The sequence below is a fragment of the Muntiacus reevesi genome, chromosome 5 (assembly GCF_963930625.1).
Source record: "Muntiacus reevesi chromosome 5, mMunRee1.1, whole genome shotgun sequence".
Lineage (NCBI taxonomy): Eukaryota > Metazoa > Chordata > Mammalia > Artiodactyla > Cervidae > Muntiacus > Muntiacus reevesi.
The window spans coordinates 89,518,630-89,545,145 of NC_089253.1; the positions used below are offsets into that span (position 1 = coordinate 89,518,630).

General features: G+C 40.2%; 1 protein-coding gene and 1 non-coding gene across 8 annotated transcripts in view; one reads left to right on the forward strand and one right to left on the reverse strand.

Moving 5' to 3' along the window:
- KIF1B (kinesin family member 1B) overlaps positions 1-17,667 on the reverse strand; it is a 150,135-nt gene extending 132,468 nt beyond the window's left edge. For 3 of the 7 annotated variants that reach the window (XM_065935781.1, XM_065935782.1, XM_065935784.1), the window contains exons 1-2: positions 17,370-17,666; positions 3,622-3,801 (exon numbers count right to left, since the gene is read on the reverse strand). In XM_065935781.1, coding sequence (XP_065791853.1) covers positions 3,622-3,727 — 106 coding nt within the window. In that variant the 5' untranslated portion in view covers positions 3,728-3,801; positions 17,370-17,666. Of the gene's footprint in view, positions 1-3,621; positions 3,802-17,369 lie in introns of all 7 variants that reach the window. The other 4 variants (XM_065935780.1, XM_065935779.1, XM_065935783.1 and 1 more) reach the window with 3 other exon arrangements.
- Positions 1,902-2,007, forward strand: LOC136170092 (U6 spliceosomal RNA). The gene has a single exon (XR_010663539.1). It is a non-coding gene; the product is annotated as a U6 spliceosomal RNA (small nuclear RNA).
- Positions 17,668-26,516: the final 8,849 nt, after the last annotated feature.

Below are 26,516 nucleotides of genomic sequence, written 5' to 3' on the forward strand. Positions count from 1 at the left end.
CATGACAAAGCATTCAGCTAGAAAACTAACACTACTTTTTCTAAGGCTAATGAGGGATTTTTGTTTCACGAGACTAATATTGTTTTAAAAGTCACAAATTTCTCCTGGAGAATGTTTAAATGCAAAGAGGCAATGTGTTACAGGAGCTTCCCAGGTGGCACAGTGGTGAAGAGACGCAGGAGACACAGGTTAGATTCCTGGGTGGGGAAGATCCTCTGGAGTAGGAATGGCAACCCACTCCAATATTTCTTGCCAGGAAAATTCCATTGACAAGAGGAGCCTGGCAGGGCTCCACGGGGTCATAAAGAGTTGGACATGACTGACTGAGCATGTATGCATGCTTAATGTGTTAAAGAGAAAGAGAAAGAAAGAGCAAGGCCGAGCAGAGCCACTCAGACTGCTGTCTAGAAAGGATGTGGACAAAACATGATGGAAAAATCATTGGTAGCTCAGCATGGTGTTTAAGCTGGTCCACAGGCTGGTTTTCATAGGACTAGTAGAATATGCCCAGGTCTACTTTTTTTTCTTCCAGGTCTATTCTAACCATATTAATTACTTTTAATAAAAACTAGGCATTTATTCTTGAATATTTCATCAAAAGACAAGTATAATGAGTAAACAAAACTCCAAAATTTATGGCCCTATCCTTAGAAAATGTTCAATTAGGAATCTTATTTCCTTCTTCAGTTTGCAATCTACCAGTGAACACACCTGAAATCTTTCATCCAGAGTGAATATCAGTATTTGGGTAATTTTACCCCAAACTAACATTATTGTCTATACAATCAAAATAATAAATTAAAAAAGGCAGCCATGTATCTTAGATACAATGAAGACTAAAACCTTTCTTACTAGCCATCAGGAAACTCAGTGAGGTTTTTAACCTAGATGATCAAAAAAAAAAAAAAGAAAATCAAGTGGACCCAAATCCATTTCACATAACTATTCAGAACTACAGAAAATTTTAATTTTGCTACATACTCCTGAACTGTCAATAGATTAGCTTTTTTACATCTATTTAGTACTTAGCATATCATTACACATATAGTAGATACTTGTTAGTAAATAAAATCCTATTAACTTATATGGATATCCTTTCATGCTAAAATCTCAAAAAAAAAAAAAAAAAAACAATTTTGACAAGATACAAACATTAAGTTTTATTTGTGTGTTTACAATGCAATCAAGACTAAAAGGAAAGTTATTATTACACCTGCTACTAATTAAACCATCTCTCAAAGGAAATCTCCCCGTGAAGTTACTTCTGGGAAGAGGAACTGGCTGCCTGTGTGATGGGTAAGAGGAATGATTGTACTGTACACTCTTCATACTTTTTGAAATTCATACCCTGTGAATGTCCTACCTATTCACAAAAATAAATCAAAATTGGGGGGAAATTAGGTAATACTATTTGACCTTGACAAAACTAGAAACATATAATCCATTTAAGATGTGGGCATTCTAAAATGATTACTCATCAAGGAAAAACATTAGTGTTATTACTTGTACTAATAAGCATTTTCCTTTATTTTTATTATATGACTTTTGCATTCATGGATATGGTCTTTTAATACTCACTTTCCACCTAAAAGTTTTAATAAGATTTCCAACTCTACAAAGAAAGTACCAACTTCCCAACCATGAATGAAACTCCATCTCCATGACACTGGGGATTTCTCCTGGATAGTCAGTATGCAAAACTGATCAGAGAAAAGTAGACCTTTTTGGAATCAATTCTGGCTCCTGATCCAGGATTTCCTAATGTCCACCCTTTAAAAGAAATTGTGATGTATACCAGGACATTTAGAGGCAACACCAACAGTCAAAAATGCCTCCATACTAAGTTATAAATAAATGCATTTTGCAGAAAGTAACAAGAGGCACAATAATCAGAATTTAATGTGCTCATTTCAGCAGCACCTATACTAAAACCGGAATGATATGGAGAAGGTTAGCAGGTCCCTGTGCCAGGATTTAGTTATGTACTGTGTAAAACTTAATTCTTAAAATGAAATAGAAATAAGAACATAGCTTCGACAAGTGACATTTAAGAATATAACATTAGTAAGAGAATAATACCGAATTCTGCATCTTTCTTTTACAATTATTCATAGGATATATAATTCATAGAATTACTGGCACAACTAACAAGAAAATGTAAAACACAAACAATGGTACAGCAGTTTAGACTCCAACATTTGACCCTTTTCCAAAAAACAGAATGTTGCAAGTCCTATTTAGCATGTTCAGAAAAATGTGTTAGCAAAAGAAAGTTCAACGGGGAATAGGTGTAGGTGTGTGTGTGTGTGTGTGTGTGTGTGTGTGTGTGTGTGTGTAAGGCAAGTGTGTGTGTGTGTGTGTGTGTGTGTGTGTGTGTAAGGCAAACTCACAGTAATAGAGAATGATGGCTGGGAGCTGGGGAATAGGGGTGTGTGTGTGTGTGTGTGTGTGTGTGTGTGTGTGTGTGTAAGGCAAACTCACAGTAATAGAGAATGATGGCTGGGAGCTGGGGGAGAAAAGGAGAATCGAAGGGTTGTGTGTGTGTGTGTGTGTGTGTGTGTGTGTGTGTGTGTAAGGCAAACTCACAGTAATAGAGAATGATGGCTGGGAGCTGGGGGAGAAAAGGAGAATCGAAGGGTACAAAGTTTTCTGGAGACCTAAAGTGCATCATGGTGACTATGGTTAATGATGTTTATGTAAAATTTGCTGAGAGAGTAGATCTCAAGTATTCTTACCTTAAAAGGTAACTATGAAAAAAAAAGGTAACTATGAGAAGTGATGGATATGCTAATTAGATAGTGTTGATCATTTAAAAATGTATAAACATATCAAAGCACCACATTGTACACCTCAAATATAACATAGATTTATTTCCCTCTGGGAGAATCCTCTACACAGAACACTGGCCCACAAACATATAAGCATATTTCCTCAAATATTTAGCATTAACTTGGGTCTGAAAGAACAACAATTCTACTTTATCCCAAAGTTACAGGTTTTAAAATGGTAGAACTTGCCATTATTTAAGTAATAGTTTGCCTACAGACCCATATCAAGTAACTAATGCAAATACCAAAAACTCCAGCTTCCATCACTTTTCACCTAAGGAATTGTACAGAGAAACAAACCAGGAAGCAATGACTGATCATTTTTAGTAATAATTTACAAGTTTATTATCCGTTTTAGCTATATCTGTTGTTCAACTCAAAGAACCATCATAAGGAAGCAGTGTAAGTGTTAAGACCATCTTGGCAAGTTCAAGTACTATAGAAAATCAAGGAAGTAAAGCAATCTTGCACCCTCAATAAGGTATATTTCACAGCATCATTTACTAAAAATCACTGCTTACACCTTCACTATCATTAAGATTTCAACTTACTAACACTAGCTAAATTCATTCAGTTCTCTAGGGAATTCTCAATTGTAAAGAAGAAGATAAACAGCCAATATTTAAATATGCTACAGCAAAAATCACAGGGGGAAACATTCAGTGGAACATTCAGAACAGCAAAGTTCCAAGTGTTACTAGCCACATGTTCACTTATTTTGATGACAGCAAGAAGGAAAGGGGGGAAGGACAGGAAGATGAGACAGGACTGACAGAAAACAACATGCACTCACTGGTTGAGTTGCCCTGCATCTGAATGATGCACTTGGACTCTTTGCTGGTCTCTCGAGAATTGAAGGGCCGAACGCGGACAGCCACCTTCACTGAGGCTCCCGACATTCTGATGGTCTTGTTATATATACTAAGTCCAGAAATAAAGAATCAATCTTCTCAGGAAGTTATGTTCAAGTTTCCTTTAAAAAAGAAAAAAAGTTCATATAAGATAGGCAGAATTCAAGTAAACAAGGCTAACTTGAGCATGAGTTATTAAATCTTAGTACTATTTGTTTCCATTTCTAAAAATCTCATCCCTTTTCTTCCCTATAAATCTTGTATGTGTGCATGAATAAATCAGTCACCAGTCTTGTCTGACTCTTTGTGATCTCATTGACTGTAGCCTACCAGGCTCCTCTGTCCATGGAATTTTTCAGGTAAGAATACTGGAATGGATTGCCATTTCCTCCTCCAGAGGATCTTCCCAACCCAGGGATTGAATTTGCATTCTCTTACACAGGCAGGCAGATTCTTTAGCACTGTGCCATCTGGGAAGCTCCACAAATCTTATATTCTCAACAATAAATTATCAGATAGAAAATTAAAGACTGTAATTTGTTTTCCTGTTCCATTATCTCTTTACCATACCTAAAATGTCCCTAGACTTAATAATGATAAAAAATATTAACTGCAAAATAACAAACATCTTATTTACTCTCTGTTTTTCTGGATCAATTTTCAATAATATATGGAAAAAAATGTTTATCTGCTAAAGAGGGTTCCTACACAAGTAACTTCCCATCTGCAAAACTTATTGTTTTTAAAGAAATGCATTGAACTTTTTATATTTTAATTTCAGTTTGAAACATCTAGTTCAGTTCAGTTCTGTTCAGTCGCTCAGTCGTGTCTGACTCTTTGCAACCCCATGAATCGCAGCATGCCAGGCCTCCCTGTCCATCACCAACTCCCAGAGTTTACTCAAACTCATGTCCATTGAGTTGGAGATGCCATCCAGCCATCTCATCCTCTGTTGTCCCCTTCTCCTCCTGCACCCAATCCCTCCAGCATCAGGGTCTTTTCCAATAAGTCAACTCTTCGCATCAAGTGGCCAAAGTATTGGAGTTTCAGCATCAGTATCAGTCCTTCCAATGAACACCCAGGACTGATCTCCTTTAGGATGGACTGGCTGGATCTCCTTGCAGTCCAAGGGACTCTCAAGAGTCTTCTCAAACACCACAGTTCAAAAGCATCAATTTTTTAGCACTCATCTAGTTATATGGTGTATATTTCAACAGCAAAGGACAGAGATAAGCTCCAGCTAGATTCTTTACCTGTAGGTATCCAAGAATTCCTTTAACTCTGACGACCCCTTTCATAGTTATCTCATTCAGCCCTCACAACGATCCTGTACAATAATCAGAGACAGTTCCAAGAGACCCAAGTACTATCCTCTGACCCAAGGGAGAATCAATTCACTACATTTCACTATTGAATGAAGCCACAGGGAAAAATGAACACTTTCTAGAGGAATAGTTTTTGTCCCCACAGAACAAAATGAGCACTATTCTGTGAAAAGAACGCACATAAGTAATTTCCACAAGAAACAACAGATCTCAATCTGTACTCTGTTATATAAACATCCTCAAGAAGAACTGAACAAAAGAAAAAACTAAAAAAGAAAAATACTTACGGGTCCAATTACCAGAGACCAAATTTTTGGTCCTGAACAGTTTTTTCCACATAATTAAGTAACGGTTAAGAATACTCACCTCCAGCTATACAACTAATGCTTTCCATAGGAAAACACATAAATACTCTATCTTATTTCTTGTTTTTTTTGGGAACACGTCTGTTGTCTGTCTCTCACACTACCACCAGAATGCTCAGAGATCTTGTCTGCTGCCACTTAAAATAGTATCTGATGAAAGAGCTCACTACATGTTTGTTGAAGGAATGTACTAATGAATTATATTTCCCAATTGTAAGAATTATTCTTTATCTGGTTTTGTGTGTGTGTGTTTTAAATGATTACAATATTTATTGATATTAGTATTTTTGTGTTTGCTGCAATGTTTTTTCCAGTCTGTTTCACATTTTATTTTACAATAAACAGATGGTTCTTTTTTTAGTACATCATTTAATTACAATTATTAAATGAAAGCTTAAAATTATTAACTCTTCCAATCTACATAACATGACCTATAGTCAGTAGCTGAGTACTCTGTTAAGAGGGTGAATGAAGCATTCACAAAAAGCAAGACACAGAACACACTTTAACTCCTCAGAGTCCACTGTTATATACAGCCAGCATCTCAACACTCAGTGTGTCCCATTATCTTCTCCCTAAAACTAGCAATCTCTGCCAATCTTCCCATTTCTATCTGGCCCCATACCATAAACCTAGGAGTCATCTTTGCTTCCTTCTCTTTGAATCCTTTCATTAGTGGTAACATTATTCACGAAATACCACATGAAAACTTTTAAAACATAAACTTCCATTTTTCTATCCCTTCCATCCTCTCATTTCCTCTGCTCTATCCTTAATCCATGTCCTTACTACCTCAAGCCTAGTATACATGCAATAGAGAAACTAATCTTTCAGCTTTTAGTTTTAATCCATGTCTTTAAATGGGGGTAAGGGGTTTGCACAAAACAATCACAGGATCTTTAGAAAAGTAAATGAGCCTAGACTTCAGATTTTGAGATAGGGCCCAGGTATGGCTAGTTTTGTTTTGTTTTCATCTTCTAAAAATTATGTTGTAAACCTCCAGCTGAGAACCCAACTTTACGCAATTGCTTAACTCTACTGCAGTATTAACCTTTCTAAAGCATGACTTTCAATTTCACTTCCAAATCCAAGAAACTTTCCTTACTCCCCAGTGCTTACAAGACCAGTCAAGGTACTCTCTGGCTGGTCAAGTGCCTTTACTATCCCACACACATTCTTTCATGTGTTCTAACAATTTCTCCCCCATGAACCTTCATTTTCCCCTCTAGCTGATGGCCCAGCTCTAGTCTTACCTCTTTCAAATGAGGACCCAAACAAACATTCCAGGAATCACTGGTATTTCCTACAGCACTTATAACCCCAAATGCACTGTGAGAACACTGCTATCATTTTACATGACTATATTCCAGCTTGTATGCTCTTTAATAGCTTCCCAAAGTGAACATCCTATTCCTTCAAAATCTCTTTGAAACTTAGATTCCTTGAAAAAATGGCAAATACCAAGTCTGGGCAAGAAATTTCAGGATGATTCTGGAACATTTAGTGTGACCATAAGCAAGAAATCAAAGATGAATGGGGTTACGGTGAAAAGACAGCTGCCAACTGAAAGGGGCCCCCACTGGACAAAGATGAGATAACTGGAGCATAAAAATACATGTATACATACAGGCACACTGCATATGGACTGCAAAAAATTAAATATACAAATTCATAAGTTCATAACAATACTTCCAAAAATGTCATTATTCTGAAAACTGCAAATAAAACAAAGGAATGGAGCATGCATCCAGTCCCTGTATCCTGTATAAACTGTGTTCCAGCACAGTCAAATAGTCAATGAGTGCAAGTTCCTTTTTATGGAAAAAGTCCAGCTAATAAATGCAGAAGAAATGACAGAAATAGAATGTTTCCCATCCCTACTAACAAAAAGGTTCTCTGCATCATCACTATCTACTAAAAAAAGCCTTAAATGAAAGGCTGATTGCTGTGGGAAGATTATATTGTATGAATTAGGGTAACATAATCTGAACCAAAGGTTCATCAACCTTAACAACACTGAAAGTGGGATACCGACGTCGCCAACGCCTGCTGATACACTCCGACGGGAGACACACAGTACCTCCTAGCACATATTCTTACTCCATCCCCTTAAAAAACACTGACAGAATCAAGCCTCATTTACAGGACACATGCGGAGCAAAGAAACAATTTAAACAATGCCCAGAAGATACAATCACAGCCTAACCCAGAGTAGAGAAAACTACAGCTCAAGACACCCAGTAACTTTAATTAAATAGCATGATGGGCAGGGAGCGGTAATAAAGACACAAATGTTGACAATGAATGAATATTGTGGATATTTAAATTACAGAAAAAAAAAACTTTCTTCTTTTGTGTTCTACGCAGGGCCTACCAAAGTGCTGAATGCTGCTAATTGACTTATAAACAATAAAGGCAAAGTACCAGGAACCAAAATACTAACATCTTTAATATAGAATGTCCCCATACATACACTTTTCATCAGTTGTTTGACCCTTTTACCCAGCCATTCTCCCAGCGTTTCATCCAACTTGACACACCCAAACCTCAAACATCTTTCCACCTCCCCCAGTTCTTTTCTATTTCTTTTAGTGTTCTCACCATTCTCCTGTTTCCACATGCCAAAGAGCTTGCTTCCCCTACCCATCTAATCAATGCCAAATAACATGGCTTTCACCTATAAAATCTCTCTCATCTCTACCACCATCATACCATCTCTTTTACACCTTCAATACAACTCACCCAAGACTGTTAACTGTCCTGAGCACTTCTTCTCTTTCTTCCTCCTATCCCCACCACACCACACCACACTGCCATTTTCATCTACTCCATCCACAATATGCAAAGTTGTCAGTGTCATGCTCCTGAAGCACAAGTTTCTTCACTTAAAAATCCTCAAAGTTTCTCCACTGCCTACCAAGGAATGAATGAACTCCCCACACTGGCATTCAATGTGTTCTGTAACATAAACCACCTATTTTTACAAGCCCACAAAATACTGCCTTCCATCCACATTCCTTAACAACCACCCACGAGAGGGTTTTCTGAGAGCATCTCATGTTTTTCTGTGCCTGTGCCTTTGCTCCAAAGCTCCTTTTACCCACTGTACTCTTCCACCTCCCCAGTTCTTCTCAAAACCCAATTTTTCTTCCAGGACCTTCTCAAACACTACCTATTTTTAAAGCCTTCATGGATTCTCCAGTTCTTGCAAACCAAAGGCAAATGTTTCTCCACTTAATACTTCTCAACTCATTAACCTTATCTAGAGCAGAATAAGCTGTTTTGTAGCAATAAAGAAAAACAGCTTAAAGTTCCTTGAGGACAAGACAGAATTTTAGTCATGTTTCTAATCCCATATATCACATGGTCTAGAGGAGTCAAAATATTTTGGCTGAGTGGGTGTGCCACAGGCTATGGGGTCGCAAAGAGTTGGACACGACTTAGTGACTGAACAACTGTGTATCAATAAACTGATGCTGGAACGGTATCAGTAACAAAGCAAGCTGTTTCAAAATAGAGAAAGATGGACTGATGAAAAAGAAAAAGGATAAAATTAATTTCAGACTCCTCCCTTATTAAAATAGCTTAACAGTCATTCTTCTTTGGAAGCGATATGTACATTTTAAAATTACTTTCCCCAAACAACCTGAACCTAAGCACATATTTTTTTTCCTCTGATTTAACTGTCCTGTTGTAAAATTGCAACTATCTTCACAAGTAAGTTAAAATTTTATACAGTAAAATAAGAAACTACAGTTAAGCAGGCTATAGCAAGTGTTACTTTCCTACATACAAAGAGTATCTCTTTTATAATGGATGTCCATCAAAGAATTAGTTTCAAAACTTCCTGATCCTTTAAAAAAATTACCAATTATGTAAATCTGAAATCAAGTTTAAATTTCAGTGAGAAATAACAATTACAGAATATTTTTAAGAAGTTATAGGAAAACAATAAAAATTAAAATACATTTTCCAAGTTTTAAAAAGCCAAAGGCAGGTAGGAAAGGCAATCATACATACTCTAAATCTCTTACCAGCCTCAGTTCTAGACTGTTTCTCTGACCAGTTTTCCTTCCTTATGACATACGATTAGAAGCATTATAAAGTGGAATGGAGCAAAAATTCCACAAGCGTTCACTAACAATAAAGGGATAATAAAACATTTAGATCTAATTCATTTGAATTTTTCTAAATTTTTGCCCCATTGCTTAACTTTGATCTTGTGTAATTCTCTCATGCCCTCAGAAGCACTCTGGATTATTGGAAACCTAAGACAAATTCTCAAACTGACTTTTCAGCAAAATGAACAAACAAGAATGAAATAATCTTAGTTTTTTGGTTGGCTGGGTTTTGTAATACTCCCCCCCCCCCCACTTTTTTTTTTAATAACAAAAAACAGCCAGGATTATATTCCTTAAACAGAGGTCAATTCATGTCATTCCCTCTTCTTAAAAGCCTTCAGTTGGTTCCCATGGCCTCAGAAAACAACCTAAAAATTGCTAGGCCTCCACAATCCAGCCTCTTCTCCAGTATCAATTTCCACTGTCCAACTTGAAACCTTCTTCACCAAGATCCTTATCACACCGAACATGTAATGCTTAGAAGCTCAATCTCCTTTCCAACCTATTACAAGTTCATATCTTCTGAGGACAAGGTCAAGGGCAGCATGAGGCAGGAAGCATTAAGTCATATCTTCCTTAACATCCCCCTTTCTAAGCTAAAAGTCATACCTTCTATCTTGTTGTTCCCTAAAAATGTTGTGTTGATTCCTCATTTTTCAACTTATTTCTTTCTGCCCTGTGTTGCAGTCAGCAGTTAACTCGCGTACACTGCTACTTTATTCAGTATGTTTGTCACAATTAAAATTAGAATTTAACCAAGAAATGCAATTTTTTTAAATACAACATTTACACAATCTGTTCTATTTCCACAAATTTATAATATCAACAAGCAATCTATTTAAAAGATAATCTTTTCTACCGAATTACATTTTAAAGAATGAATTAGGGAATTCCCTGGCGGTCTAGTGATTAGGGCACTTTCACTACTGAGAAACCCAGGTTCAATCCCTGGTCAGGGAACTGAGTGACACAGCCAAAAAAAAAAAAAAAATGAAAGAAGAAGTGGATACCCCCAAAATAAATATCTGTAGCTAATGAGCTCATATGGGGAAGGTGTGAAAATTTCCTTGTTATTATGGAAGTTGTGCCTTCTTGGTTGAATACGTTTCACGAGGACCAGGAAGGCTTTAGGATCCAATACTCTATGTCACTGACCAAGGCTGTACTGATAAAATGGCCCCCAAAATGTAAGAATTCATTTTTGTGTGTATATGTATTTTGTGTATGCATGTATGTCTATTCCTGGTCTTTGACTCAGTGGATAAAAATCAGCCATGAGCCAGGCTGCAAAAGCTCAAAATGGATCATATGTTAGGAAAGCTTCTTTCTGCATTCTAACCCAATGACAAGAATCAGACTGCACAGGAAGAGTTTCCTGACAGATCAGATTTTCAGTTTCAAATGAGATTAAACTAGCTTAATTAGGCTACCCAACTGTTTTAACCATAAATGAAAATAAACCAAAACAATTCTTAGATTAGACACGTGTCTTCTTGTCACTGCAATTAAGGAATCAAGAACCTTCCTTTTTACCGGTGACATGATTTGATTCTCATAAACCAAGAGGTCCATTCAGAAACAACAGCTCCTATGGCCTATGGCTTAAAATAAACTATTCTAAATGAAAGTTTTTCATTGTTTTCTTATTTTTTCACTGTTTGGATGGCTAACACTAAACTCTATCTAGTAAGTCAATTCAATCAAATAACTAAAACCACATCCTATAATTTTTAGTTTACAGATCCACTGGGAACTCTGTCACTCAAAACCCAAAATTCCACTGAAGTTTTACTGTCAAAGTGGATGACAAGAGCTACCCCTGGTAACTGTCCAGGTTAAAATGAACTCAGCTTGGCTATGATGTAGAAATGGACATTTCAATCAGAGGTTAATTCAAATTTGGTATGAGTCAAGGTTCTCTCTGAAATCTGCCTGTGACCACACCTTTGCAGCTACCTGCCTGGTAAGTAGCTCCTTAGCTGGCCAAGAATGCAGGTCAGACTTCTCCATGTGGCAACAATGTGTCAGTCTTGCCACATGATAAACCACTACCCAAAGTTTAATAGGTATGTTTTCATTGAGATGACAACACAGAATACAAGTATTACAGGTTCTCACCAGAGTTATTAAATAATGAGTGTTCTGCTGGGATTCTCAGACTTATCTTTACATAAAGTTATATACCCGAACCACATTAGTCACAGAAAAGACTTAAGTTATATTTTAATGTTGTATACTCAGTGTGGAAAGCAGGTGGATTACGTTTTTAAAATAGGTCTTTGAAGAACACTTCCTTTTACTTAAAAGATTTGTTGAAAACACTTAGTATGTATATCTTTGCAGTAGGATGTCTGTTACGCTTTCCTCTTAAAATTTCTTTAGAATTCATTACCAGGAAAAAAGCTGCTCTTGACAAACCATTACCTTTCTTTTACCAGAATGAAAATTGTATAATTTCCTTTTCCCTTTTTATCTGACTTTCAAAAGTTTCAAGACTAAGTTACAATAACATATCATACACTTTATATATATGGCAACCCACTCCAGTATTCTTGCCTGGAGAATTCCACAGAGAAGCCTGGCAGGCTACAGTCCATGGGGTTGCAAAGAGTTGGACATGACTGAGCATGCATGCACACATAGACAAACTACTGCTATTTGTATATTTATTTTTTCCTCCTGTCATATAGATTTTTGTTTCTTCTCCATATTTAACAGCCTCATCATATCTACAGTATTGTGGTAAGCTGCTCAAAACCTTTTTCAAAGCAGTAAGTGATATAAATTATAACTAAATAAAACTTTCCTGTAATGCCTAATCTGTTATTTGACACTGAAAATGTTATGTAGTCAAAATTCTAGTTCTTAAAAACAAATAAAGTCTTTAAAAATTATACAAAAATTTGTGTTGAATAAATGACAGCCAGGTGAGTGGCCCGAAAAGCACAAGGCCCAGAAGACTGAAACCAGCCCCACAAAACAGAAGCAGACAAAGGAGGGAGTGAAGTGAGCAGCACTTCCAACACTGCACAGGCATGAAGCATGCCCCCTGCTATCATAACAAAGGGCTGGAACTCAGAGCGCCAGCAGTGTCAGTGAAGTGGGGGATCAGGGAAGCCAGTCTGTGGTGGGCTGGGAAATGCAAGTATCCTCACTGCTTCCAGAAACTATGAGGGCAGAGAGATGGCCAAAAGAGAATAGGATTGAAGAATTCTTCCCCTCCCCACCCCATTTATTAACACAAAAGACCTATGTTTCTATCCTTGATTCAACAGCTATTTATGGGGTGCCTACAACGTGACAGGGAGTTGCAGGAGTCTGGGATAAATCAGTGAACAAAACAGACAAACATCTTTGCCATGGAGAAGTTTTCATTCTAGTAGGGCAGTGAAAGTCTCTCAGTCATGTCTGAATCCTTGCGGCCCCATGGACTATACAGTTCATGGAATTCTCCAGGCCAGAATACTGGAGTGGGTGGCCGTTCCCTTCTCCAGGGAATCATCCCAACCCTAGAGATCGAACCCAGGTCTCCCGCATTGCAGGTGGATTCTTTACCAGTTGAGCCTCCAGGGAAGCCCTAGTAGGGCAGAGGGGACATTAAAATAGGTTACACAGAAAGTGAGGTGATAATAAGTGCTATGAGGGAGGAAAATTACAGTAAAGTCGGGGGGATCAGGAGTGTGGTGGGAAGGGGTGCCATGCAGATGCATGAATGAGGTCAGGAGAGGTTTGCTGAGGTAGTGAGGTTTAAGTTTAAGCAAAGACCTGAAGCAGGTGAAGGAATTAGCCAAGCAGATTTCAGGGGAAGAGTGTTTCAAGCAGCAGAAGAGTCAGGGCAAAGGCCCTAACGCAGGCCTGTGTCTGCTGCTTTCAAGGGGAAAACTGAGGGGAAACAGCACAAGAGAGAAAGGGAAGTAGCCGATACAGCAAGTCCCAAAGGAAAAGAAGGCAGTGATATCCAAAACACAAGCCCAGGGGTGAGCTGAAGTCAAGAGAGTAACCTTTCCCCTGAGACTGCCTCACTGTGCGGCAGTAAGGAGGCCTAACTAAAATAGTCAAGATTTTAGAAAAGCCACGGGGGAGAGCAGGAGAGGAAAGTGAGCAGAAATGCTCTGACAGACACCAAAGACTGCCTCAGGGGAGACCCAAGACTAGACACCCACTGAGGCACTGTGTGAGGTTTCTCCATGACACAGTTAAAAAAGGGAGGCTACGGATGATGGGAATGATTCAAGACTGGCATGAGAAGAAATAAAAACTGCAAGTAGTAAGAAAATGGCTGAGGCAATGCACCCTGGAAATGACAGTGGAGAAAAAGCAGACAAAGAAGTAAAATCTGAAAGGGGCTAATGGACCAGAGACTTGAGGTAGGAGAACACAGAGCAAGAGACTACTAACGTGAGAGCTGTACGTTATCAGAGTTTAAGATCTGAAGGTGATGACATGTTAGAAGATACGGTCACAGTATGAGTTACTGGAACAGAATGAACCTTAACTTTGAGCTGAAGTTAAGGAATTCTACAGTTAAGAGTAGTTACAAAGGAAGTTCAGCCTAGTGGTCACTTACCACTTCTAGTGACCTTGGGGGAATCATTTAGCCTCTGTCTCAGTTTCACCTATAAAATGGGGATAACAGTATGCATTTTATATGGTTGTTATAAAGACTGAATGAGTAAATGTAACATGGTTAGAAAAGAGCCTGGCACACAGAAAGAACTCAATACGAGTAAGCTATTCTATCACTATTGCTGTGATGGTGGTTGTTGTTACAGTTATAGACATCTACCAGAATGATGTCAGAAATTCGGATGGAAGAACTAAGACACGTACCAGTGTCTTCAAATAGAGCAATGGTAGAGGATAGGTAATTGAATGATATGCTTTGGCATAAACAATCGATATTAAATGTAAAAAATATTCTAAAATCAGCCATTTACAATCTTGTGAGTTATAACGAATATACAAACCACTACAAAACAAAAATACCGACTGAGTATTAGATAATACATATTATATTGCAACACAGAGGGAAGAGGCTCTGACTGAAAATCATGGAAACCACCATGGCAAGGGTAGTGATATGCTAAACCACATGAACTAAAACAGAAAGATGCTGGAGTTAACCCGATCTCACCATACCCACAGACATAGGGTAAAGCGTAAGTTCCTTGAGTAAAGAACTACATCTCTACACATACTCAACTGGGAATGAATGTTGTCAAAGTGAGCATAAACGAATTACTGAGCCAGTCATCAAAAAATCCAAGTCAGAAGTCCAAAGCACCCTTTGCAGGTTTTTCCTGTCAAAACCACATCTGCTTCATTTACCTTCTACTGATGAAAAAGTTCTAAATGTGTATTTATCCACATTCTTTCATGAACTCCAGAAATTCACCAGTATCTGCTTGAGCAAGACCACCTTTTAAAGAGAACAATATGAAGTAGATATGCTTCTCACCTGAAGCCTTGTGAAATTATATCACATGGGTTTACAAGACCAAAGGGCTATCTTACTCGTGAGAAAGACCTGCCGTGCTCAGTGACCTGGGAAGGGTTTACAAACAAAGCAGGGGCCCTCTGTTGTCTTTCACTTTGTACCCAGGACAAGACCATAGCAGGAAGTGAGCTAGAAAGCTCTGGCCTTGGAGAGCCTCTGCTGGCACTTCTCTTGGCAGTTTATTCCCAGCACAAATTCAAAGTGGGAGAAAGAAAAGAGGAAAAAGGAAAACTGCATTCATATCTGGTCTTGAAAAGGAAAGTCTGCTCAGAAGTTGTACCTGATTGGATAAACTTTGGAAAAACATTCATCAGAGTGGAGCTGCACAAAATCTTGCCTCCCAGAATCCCAGTCCGGCCTGACTTTACCAAGTGCTGAGACTACATTTAACCACCATTCTTCAGATCTTGCTTACCAATAAAATAAATGTAAAAACTTACATCTCAGAAATATTTCTTAATTGGGGCACGGAATTTAAAAACAAGACATTCTGTATTTCTCTCATTATTAATAAGATGCAAAAAAAACACTAGTTTCTGTTGAAGTCATTTTTTTTTATTTCAACCAAGTTTCAAAAGAAAAGCTTAATGATAAAAATAAAAAATAAAGTGTTAAGACTTTTCTTAGAAAACCTTATCTGAAAATGTTTAAGTAGTTCCACTTAAGTTACAGGAATTTATTCATTAAGAAAGGGAGTCTGAATGAAAGCAACAGGACAAAAAAGGTGGGCATGCCATTCTCCAGGACCTCTCCACACCTAGAATGTAGGAAAAGACAAATTTATAGGCTCACACTAAATTCAGTTGTTGCTCCTATTCAGATCTTTTTACAACGCTAACATGCGTGCACTCTTCATATTCCAACCTTAAGTGGTACCTTACCCATTTCACTTGCCTCATAACCCAACAGCCATACCAAGTTAATTAGAAAGCATCACCTCACTTCTTAGAGAACACAAGCTAAGATTTTACTATGACTAAGCTAAGCTGACAAAATGCCAGCCTTTAAATAAAATATCCACCATGATATCACCTCTTAAGAGCTATTTGAATCCAACCACTACACTTTCAGGGGGCTCGGAAAGACCCATTTAAGACACAAAGCAACGTGTTCAGTATCAGCACAACAGCTGCCTAGAACAGTAAAGAGATATGTGAGCAAGGGATCTGTTGACAATCTAATTTCAGCCACCTCGAGATTCCACAAACATGACAACCTGTGTCCTCAAAAATACTGCTGCAACCCTCTCCCATGATCATCATATTCCAGTTGACTTCACCTCTCCATATTGAGCTACATTGAAAATCTATCCATCCAGCGATGCAATATACTATTGATAATTCCAGTCCTCCACCCTGGTCAGCTGGCCTTAGCAATCCTCAGATCTGCCTCTGTGTGAGTAAGGCATCACCATCCCTCTGTGTCCATAGCTCTGATCACAGACGATGAACACAGAAATGCATCATTTCACCCCAAAGAGAATGCAATCTTGAAGGCACTTTGCCTTGGAAGCTCAATTAGCGATTCACCAAGGAGGAAAAAAGAAGTGATTTCGGAGTTCCATTCTGGTTTTAGGGCCCAGAATGTTTTGTGTTGCATGAACAATGACTAGCTCGCTGGAGCAGCCTCCCAACCCCCACAACTTGGCTTCGGTGTGGCCAGTCACCCTGAAAGCTGCCAGGGCTGTCACTCGGTGCCTTCCAGCAACGGGACTTGGCTCCTAAAGGATTTGTCAGATCATCCTCCCAATATGGCTGCCAGAGTAATCCCAGGCTGCCGACCGCCGAGACCACACCAGCCCCCGCCACGGATGGCCAGCATCCAGCGAGCCCCCTCCCTTCCCATCGCGCTCCTCTCCAGTCCTCGCGCCAGCGGCTTCCCCCCTCCCACGCGATGCCCGTGCCTGCCGTCGTCTGGCAAAAGGGCACAACCACATTCCTAGCCGAAGCCTCCATGCCAACCCTAACGGGGGAGAGGGGATGGGGGGAAATGAGAAAGGGTGGCTTCAGCACAGAGCAGAGAGAGCCGTAATGTGCGCAGAGGGCCCGGGAAACCGACGGGCAGCGGCGGCTCGGCTGACCGCCGGGGACGGCCGGAACCTGGCGGCTCAGGGGAGGCGGAGAGCTGGTGCGGGCCACTGCGGGGGACCCGGCAGGCCGCTGGACCCAAGCCCGGAGCTCGCTACTGGCCCGGGGACGGTCCCCCACCCCGCCCCGCCCCACTCGGTGCCCCGCTGGGGCAGCGCCCTCAGTATTCGCGGCTCCGGCCCGGCCCGGAGCTTCCCCGGCTCGGACCCCGCCAATCCCCCGGCCTGGCCGCCCCTCCCCCCGGGCGGTCCCCTTCGCAGGCCGGCGGCGCAGCGCCAACCGCCGCCCGCCTTACCTCAGCCGCGCTGCGGACAGACGGACAGGCGGGCGGGAGGGCCGGGTCAGCAAGGGCCGCGGCGCGCGGGGGCGCGGGGAACCCGGCACCGACGTTCCTTAGCGCGAGCAGCGGCCGCCGAGAGCCGCAGGGCGCCGCTCGGCAGCCCCATCACACAGCTAGCCAGCCCGGCATCAAGGGCCGCGAAGGGCGGGAGCCCAGGAGACCCGGGTGCGGCGACCGGCGAAGAGCGGCTCAGCCTCCCGCTGGCACCTCCCAGGACCGCCGCCGTCAGACTGCTCAGCGTCCGTCCTCTCCAAGCTCCGCCTGCTGCCGCCGGCCTGGGACACCGCCCGGAGCCCGGCTGCCGTGCGTCATCTCGGTCCGCCTTGGTGCCCGCGACTGACGCGGGCGGCGACCAATCGGGGTGCAGAGCTTCGAGCGGCCGGCCAATTGCAGGGGCGCCGGTGAAGAGAGGCGGTGAGAGAGGCGGAGATGGCTGGGCGCCCCCTGGTGGCTCAGAAGCCGGAGCTGGTGTGTGGGGGTGCGGGGTGGGGGAAGGCGGCGCCCAGAGTCCCCTCCCGGGTGACCCACGAAGGGCGTTAGTCGGCAGCAGCCGCGCCGGGCTAACCCGGTGATCCGCCTTGTAAGGGGACAAAGCAAGGCTAAGTGGGGCGGGGCGGGACTGTGGGGACCCGACGCCTGCGGAGGGGCAGAGACGAACGTGGGAGGCGGCCGAGTGTGGAGTCATTGTCCGTTTGGAAAACATCTCACCACGTTGAGGCGCCGAACACTGCGCAGTCGGAGCTGAAACACGCAAAAGGATGAGTGTACTATCCCGCAAAAAGCTTACCGGCCTATTCTTAGCGAGCCCGAGCACAACACCTCCCACACGCCACCTTGGGAAAAAAGGCGGAATGAGTAATGGAAAAGCATGACTTAGTGGGCATTCAACTTGTCTCCTTGGGAGACCAAGTAAGGGCCGTGAATAAAGGAACAAAATGCTTTGTATCGCCCCGGAGTTAACCAACCGAGCTCCCCCCAACCCCGGGGAGATTCCCTTGAAGGAGGGTTATTGGAATTCAGAAACCCGAAGAACACACGCGCTCTGCTAGCGATTTTTAAAACCCAGGTTTAGATTCAGGTCAAAAGAAAAAAGTACACAACTGTTCACGTGAGGTACAATTCAGTACAAAATATTAATTCTACAGTAATATGGGTAATTATCATGCCAAGCATCACTATTTTACAAGGTTATGATATGCTTTTTGATTTACTAGCAGAAATTTAAAGTAAAATCTGATTCCACCCCCCCTGAATTCAATACAGAATTGGATGTTAAAAAGCCTCTGTATAAGCAGAGACGCTAAAACATCAAAATTAAATTTCTACACTAAGGATTTCAGAAGATTTGCGCCACCGCTAAACAACTCATACTTGCCATCCAGCCAAAGCTATTGAACAGTTCTCATTTCATATAGAATGTAAACTCCACCTATCCACAGAAGGATTTGACATAGCTTACATTGAAGCATACAAGCAATAAAACTGTATAGCATTAAAGTAGGAGTAAAGTTAATAATTTTTTTTTAAAGTAATAAAGTCAGTATAGGGGAAAGGGCTGTCTGAAAAAGGGGAATGCATAGAAAGAAAAATATTATTAAAAAATAGAGTCAAGGGAATGTGCCACCACTGAGCACAAAACCCACCTGGCAGCTTCCTGAAGGCCATGACAAAAATAGAATTACAATGAGTTAATAAACAGAAGCTCACGGACTCATTAGTAGACACCAACCTTGTCCTTAAAAAAAAGAAAATCTCTTAAGCCAAAGATCTCTCTTGATAAATGACACATTGTGCTTGAAAACATGTAGGTTATTTTCAAATATCTTTTGATACTGATTTCTAACATAATTCCACAGTGATAAGAGAATAGACACTGTATGATTTCAACAGCTTTTTAGCCCATGAAATATTTTCACTTTGTATTATGTCCCTGGATGTTCCATCATCTCCTGGTTTATAGTCTATGGGAACTTGAGTAGACTTTGTATCCTGCTGTTGTGTGAAACTTGTATAAATCTTAATTTTGTTGAATTGGTTCATAATTCTTTCTAGATCTAATCTAGCCTTCTTTTCTATTTATTCTATTAATTTTTAAGAGTGATATTGAAACACCAACTAAAACTCTTAATTTATCTACTTAAAAAATAATCATAATATATACTGGAGCTATATGTAACTTTGTTCTGTATTTTTCAAGTTTCCTGTAAATGTGTTATACTTTCATAATTAAAAAAAAAAGCTCTTTGTATAAGTACTCAGGTAAGCACCATGGAGAGTTACAAAAACCTGGATAGTGGTATTGTTTGAGCTCTCAATTGAGTTCAAATTTAAAAGAATCTGAAACAGTGAAGGGAATGTGGTGGTAATCAACCCTAGACAAATTAAGCAAAAGCACACAGAAAAGGGTCAATAGAGGTAGATAAGACTGTTGTAGGTTTCAAGACCAAAACAGTCTGCTCTACCTAAGCTTTTTGCCCCTCTGACAAATGAAATCACTCTGCAGAGACCTTCAGTTTCTCAGTTTACAGATTTTGTGCAGAGTCACCTCTCAAAAGTCGGATAGTACTAAAAAATTGAGTTTAGCCATGGCCCAATAATCATCCCTAGAATACAAGGAAAAAACATCAAAAGATTTATAAATGTGATGCACAGAGCCATGCGACCACAACTAATAAGGTGTCTAGATACAAGGTCAATATAAAAAATTCCAAAGTACTCCTTTTCATTAGGAAAGGCTAACTAGAAAATGTGATTTAAAGTGCTTCTGTTAAAAATAGCAACAAAGCTATTAAATATTTAAGGGTAAGTTGACAAAAGATAAGCAAGACCCATATGGAAAAAAGTTACACAACTATATTGTTGAAACACATTCGATGAGATCAGGTGCGTTCAGGGTAGTATGAAATTAGGTGATGAAACATACTAAAGAAGATCTAAATAGATGGAGGTGTTCGTTATTTGGGGGCAGAAAGAAAATATTAGCATGTCAGTTCTTTTCAAGTTAATCTATAAACTTAATGTCATTTCAATGAATATTTCAACAGAATTTTTTATGGAATTTAACAAAGTGAGAGTAAAATTCAAATGGTAAATCTAGTCTATGTCCATTTTAAAAAATTAATATGCTAAAACATATCCAAGAGTATCCATGACAATTTTGAAGATTGAGGTGTGGGAATTTGCCCATTAGTTAACAAGATTTTCTGTAACATCATACTAATTAGAATTCTGTTGCATTGGCACAAGAATATACAAATACAGAAATGGAACAGAATAGACTCCAGAAACAGATCACACACATATGGGAATATAACATATGACAGCATTGGCATTAAAAATCAGTGGAGAGATGATAAACTAATAAATGATGTGGGATAATTGATGAAGTATGTGGTAAACCACTGGTGGTCTAGTAGTTAAGAATCCATCTGCCACTGCATGGGACACAGGTTTTGATCCCTGGTCCAGAAAGTTTCCACATGCTTCACAGCAACTAAATTCGAGTGCTACAACTACTAAACCTGCGCTTTAGAACCCACGAGCTGAAACATCACACCATACAAAAAATAAATTTCACGTGGACCGAAAGCCTAAATCAGAAGAACAAAGCTTTAAATGTTTTAGTAAGAAATATAAAATATTGTTATCACCTTGAAACAAAAAGAGAAAAAAAGTACTAATCACAAAGGCTGTGAATTTAACTACAATTTTTAAAAAAAAAAAAACACTTCTATATAGCAAAAGATACCATAAAACAACAAACCTTAGATTGGAGAAATATATTTGTAACACATTTTACCAATGAAGCATTCAGAATATACAGAGAAATCTAATCAATTTACAATAATACAAATCAATGTGAAAATATAAATAATGTAGCAGGAAAAAAATGTGTAAATAGTGTGACCAAAAAAAAATTTTTTAAGGAACAAAAAAGAAAATTCACAGAGGAAGGTTTGAAAAGACATGTAACTCACTGGAAATAAGATACCACACATCCATCCGATTGCCAGAAATAAAAAGTGTAATGATACCAACTAATGTCAGGGAGTAAAATGGTACAACTTTGTTAACAACCAGATAACTGGAAGATGCCCATAGCCCTCTAACCCAGTAGTTCCTCTTCTAGTGTATATCCTACAGAAACTCTTGCATAGGTAGCTAAGGAAACAGGCACAAGAATGGTGTTTGCGGGACTTCCCTGGTGGTTCAGTGGTGAAAAATCCACCTGCCAGTGCAGGGGACACAGGTTTGATCCGTGGTCCGGGAAGATTCCACCTGCTTCAGGGCAACTAAGCTTGAGTGCCACAACTACTAAGCCTGTGCTCTAGAACCCACGAGCTGAAACAAAAGACGCTGGCGCACTGCAACTAGAGAAAACCTGGGCATAGCAACGAAGACCCAGTGCAGCCAAAAATAAATAAATAAATTTTTAAAAAATAGTGTTTGCACTAAGAAAACGTGGAAATGTCTAACAGCAGGAGAATGGATGAATACATTGTGATGTAGTGATAATTATATCACTATATATTATGTACATAGTATACACAAGGATATTATGCACAAGTAAAAACCCCTTTAGAAGACCAAGAGCTACACTTGACAACACACCTACAGCAGTCAGGACCCTGTCAGGAAACAGAAACCATGATAGGTATTACAAACACAGGAGATTTAATGGAAGAAATGGTTATCCAGATGCTCCCAGGCTCAAAGAGAGAAGAAAAAAAAAAAAAAGGATAATATAAATCAGACACTAGAAACTGTAGGAAGGTGCTACACCCATAGCATTGGGAGGGAAAAAAATGAGAAGGAGTGTTACCAAAGCTAGGAGACTTGACGAGGGGCCAAGACTGGAGCTGGGGGTGAAGGGGAGAGGCTGCTGCATCAGGAAAAAGCACCAGAAAAAAGGAAATGGCAAAAGAAAAACTATGAATTCTCTACTCACCTCAATACCTCTTACTGGCAAAACCCAAAGGGAAACCAACTAGCAAAGGAGCTTGAGAAATACAGATTATAGAAGGGTAGGTACAGGACTGAGAAACAGTAGGTAAATAGCCAGCACAATGGCTAATCTTAAAAACATAAAGTTGAGCAAAAAAAGTGTCCCATATAATGTCATTTATACATAAAGTTTGAAAACATGCAGAAGAACACTATAGAACTATATTCATGTATAGTCGAAAATACACATGAGAATGATAATTACCAAATTCAGAATATAGGTTATCCCAGGAGAGAGAAGAGAAGCAGGAAGCAGGACACAGGAAGCATCAACTCTATCTGTAATATTTTACTTCTTAGGGAAAAAATGATCTGAGATGGGGATGTTGATAGAGTTAAATGGTGTATATATGTGTGGGTACCATTAAGGTTAGTCTCTATTTTTTACTGCCTGTTGCAAAATATGGAGAAGGAAATGGCAACCCACGCCAGTATTCTTACCTAGAGAATCCTGTGGACAGAGGAGCCTGGTGGGCTGCTGTCCATAGGGTCGCATAGAGTTGGCCATGACTGAAGCACCTTGGCATAGCATGCAAAATATTTCAGATGGATAGCAAGGGGGAAGGGGCAGGGTGGGATGAATTGGAAAATCGGGATGTTGTTGTTGTTATGTCTGACTTTTTGCGACCCCATGGACTGTAGCCCACCAGGCTCCTCTGTCCTTGTGATTTCTCAGGCAAGAATACTGTAGTGGGTTGCTGTTTCCTTCTCCAAGGATCTTCCCCACCCAGGGATCAAACCCATGTCTCTGCATTGGCAGGTGGCTTCTTTACCGCTGACCCACCAGGGTAGCCCATATGTATACCACTATGTGTAAAATAGATAACTAATGAGAACCTACTATACAGCATAGGGAATTCTCAGTGCTCTGTGGTGACCGAAACAGGAAGCAAATCCATAAAAAAGGGGATAGATGTATGTACATGTATGACTGATTCACTTTGCTATACAGTAGAAATTGACACAGTAGTGTAAAGCAACTATATTCCAATTGAAAAAAAAAAAGGCAGTATTAGTCCTAAGGCATCCCAGCTGTGGTCCCACCGGTAATTCTCTGCAGACTGGGTCAGCAGCTGGATCAGAGGGATTGACTGGTGGCAGCTGGACCAAGCATGAAGGGCTGAGTGGGCGGGAGACCATAAGCCATAATCCTCTTTCTGACCTGGTTTTAAGATGCACTGGTCCCACAGCCTGCAACGCAAAAGGCCACCCCTCATCTTCGCCAAACAGTTGGCCTTCCTGACTGAGTCTATATTCACTCAAAACTTGCACATGGCACCACTTACACTGACAAAAATCTAGGAAGAGCCCGTTTTCATATCTGGGAGGATTCACACTGCAGTTCTCGGCAGAATTATTCAAGTCCACAAAGAGAATTATTTTCTGGTTATTTTAACCAATATCAGGTAGCACATGTACTTAAGTCTTGGATCATGTTGCACATTGAAAAACAGAAACTGCTTATATTTTTGGACTTAGGAGGTTGCTGTTTTGAAGGAGAAAAGACCTTTGTTTTTATATAAAGTCCTTTTAAATGTTAATCCGTCAACATCTTCTTGATAGAAGTATGTGTATATTCTTTTTGCAATTCCATGGACTGTAGCTTACCAGGCTCCTCCGTCCATGGAATTTTCCAGGCAAGAGTACTGGAGTGGCTTGCCATTTCCTTCTCCAGGGGACCTTCCCAACCCAGGATTACCACATTAATGATCCTTCCACAGGTTCACCTACGAAACCTTGTTACAACTTATACTTCCTCTAGATAGTCAAGTTCAGCCGTCTTCTCAGTGCTCCCCCAGGGCCATGGGCCGACCCCAGCAGGGCTGATCTGAGGGCCTCACTAAACCATCCAATCAATAGTAGCAACGGGCATGTTAAACACTGTATTAAATAACAAAAATATAGAGTTCAAGATAAATCAGTAAGTGCTCTGCTTTTCTTCATAGATAAAATGAAATTGGGTTTAACTTATGAATATTCGCATACAGTGACATCACTTATGCTGAGGTTATTTGGAATCAGAGAAACAGAACAGAAAGGTATTTTAGAACTGGTTAGTTCACCACATCAGGAAACTAATGAGCACAAAAAGCCTTCTAGTTTGCTGAGGACTTAATTTTTTGTTGTTGTTGTTGATAGCTTCAACTACCCAGAATTCAGAAGGAAGGAAAAGAAAACCAACAAATATAGATGTTATAAAACTAAAAATATCTTACCCACTTGAAAATTCCTCAGGCCTGCATTCAGTGTCTCTTTACTTAAGTTGTACCACTAATTCTAACAAGCATGACTGTCTGACTTTTTATTTAGCTAATGAAATTGGTGGGAACAAATTGGAAATGTGAGATTGCAATGCTAGAAGTGAGGCTTATTATGACAAGGATTAACATTTTGAAAAGCATATGTAAGATCTCAAAAAAAACCTGGCTGTCTGATAACATTTGGATCCAAATGACTTTTATCTATCTCCAAAAACCAAACTAATACAAAAGTTGAATTCTGTTATTGTCTAAAACTGTCAAAAATCATACTGCAGCATATAAACACCATTCTAGAACAGTAATTTCAAAATCATATCGAGTAGGGCCCCAAAAGTGACACATTTTCTAAAGACGTTAAAGTCAATAGCAAAATTATTTGGTGTGATTCCCCCCCCCCCGCCGCCTTTTTCTCCAGTGGTCAGTGCATTTAAATATGAAATAAATATCAGTTTAACAAGTAATATATACAACACATTGCAGGTTAGCACAATTGCTGAGATCACCCCAGCCCTGAGGGTCATACAGTAAATACCAAACTTCCACGAGGAAATAACAAATCAAGAATCAAGCACAAATAATTTTGTCAAAACTAAAAAAATGGGAAATTTTATTAAATTTTTTTTTAATTGGAGTATAATTTCTTTACAATGTTGTGTTAGTTTCTAATGCACAACAATGTGTATCAGCTATATGTACACATATATCTCCTCTCTCTTTAGTCTCTCTCCCACCTCCTCCATCTCAGGGAAATTTTAATTTCGTATGTTCTCTTTGTTCCCAGTGATTAGTGCAAGATTTTGTTTTAATCAGCTGTTGGCTCTTCACAAAAACAGTCAGCTGTAATCAGTGCGTCTGGCTTTTCCCGGTTCTGACTGGGGATCCATCATTTCAGTCAAATAAGAATTCTCTGCATAGAATCCCCATCTTCTGAATTGCAGTTTACGTATCATTTTTCTGTAACAAGCATTTTTACTAATTAGGCACAACCTTGTATCAATTAACTTTGGTCTTAAAGCCATGATTAAAGAAACCAAATTGTTGTTTCTGGAAATTGCTGTGCCAGGGACAGATGGCCCCAGAACACATGGGAAGAAAATGGAGCCTGAAACTGGCTCCCTACAGCTCCAGAGAGAGTCAAGCTGCTAGGAGGGATGCTAGGACACAGGCCTGGGGACGATCCAGGCATAACAGGGCTGGAGCACAATGCAGGGGAATGGGGCTCAGCAGAGTCATGATACAGCAGATGATCCCTCATCTCCATCATTCCCAATCCGCAGGCCAAGAAGACTTTCCTGAAGGCAGGGCTTTTTTCCCTATATCTCCAGCTCTTAGAGAGAACCTCCTGGGAACTGCACCTTGTTAGGGGCTTCTCTGGTGGCTTGGACGGTAAAGAATCTGCCGGCACTGAGGGAGACCTGGGTTCAATCCCTGAGTCGGGAAGATCCCCTGGAGAAGGGAATGGCTGCCCACTCCAGTATTCTTGCCTGGATGATCACCTGGACAGAGGAGCCTGGCTGGCTACAGTCCAGTGAGTCACAAAGAGTCAGACACAACTGAGCGACTAACGCTTTCACTTCACCCTTGTTTACGTACAGCCACTTGAGATGAACAAACAATTCATACAGAAAGAAAGCATCTACAGGAAAGAGGGAGCAGGGATGGGCTGAGAGCACCTGGCCTTTACAATCGAAATGTTTGGATTCTAGTCCTGTCACTTGTTGCATCTCCTTGAGCATACAACCCTTGGTTTCCTCATCTCTAAAATGAGAGTAAAAGACTTCCCTGGTGGCACAGTGGATAGGAATCTGCCTGCCCATGCGGGGGACACAGGTTCGAT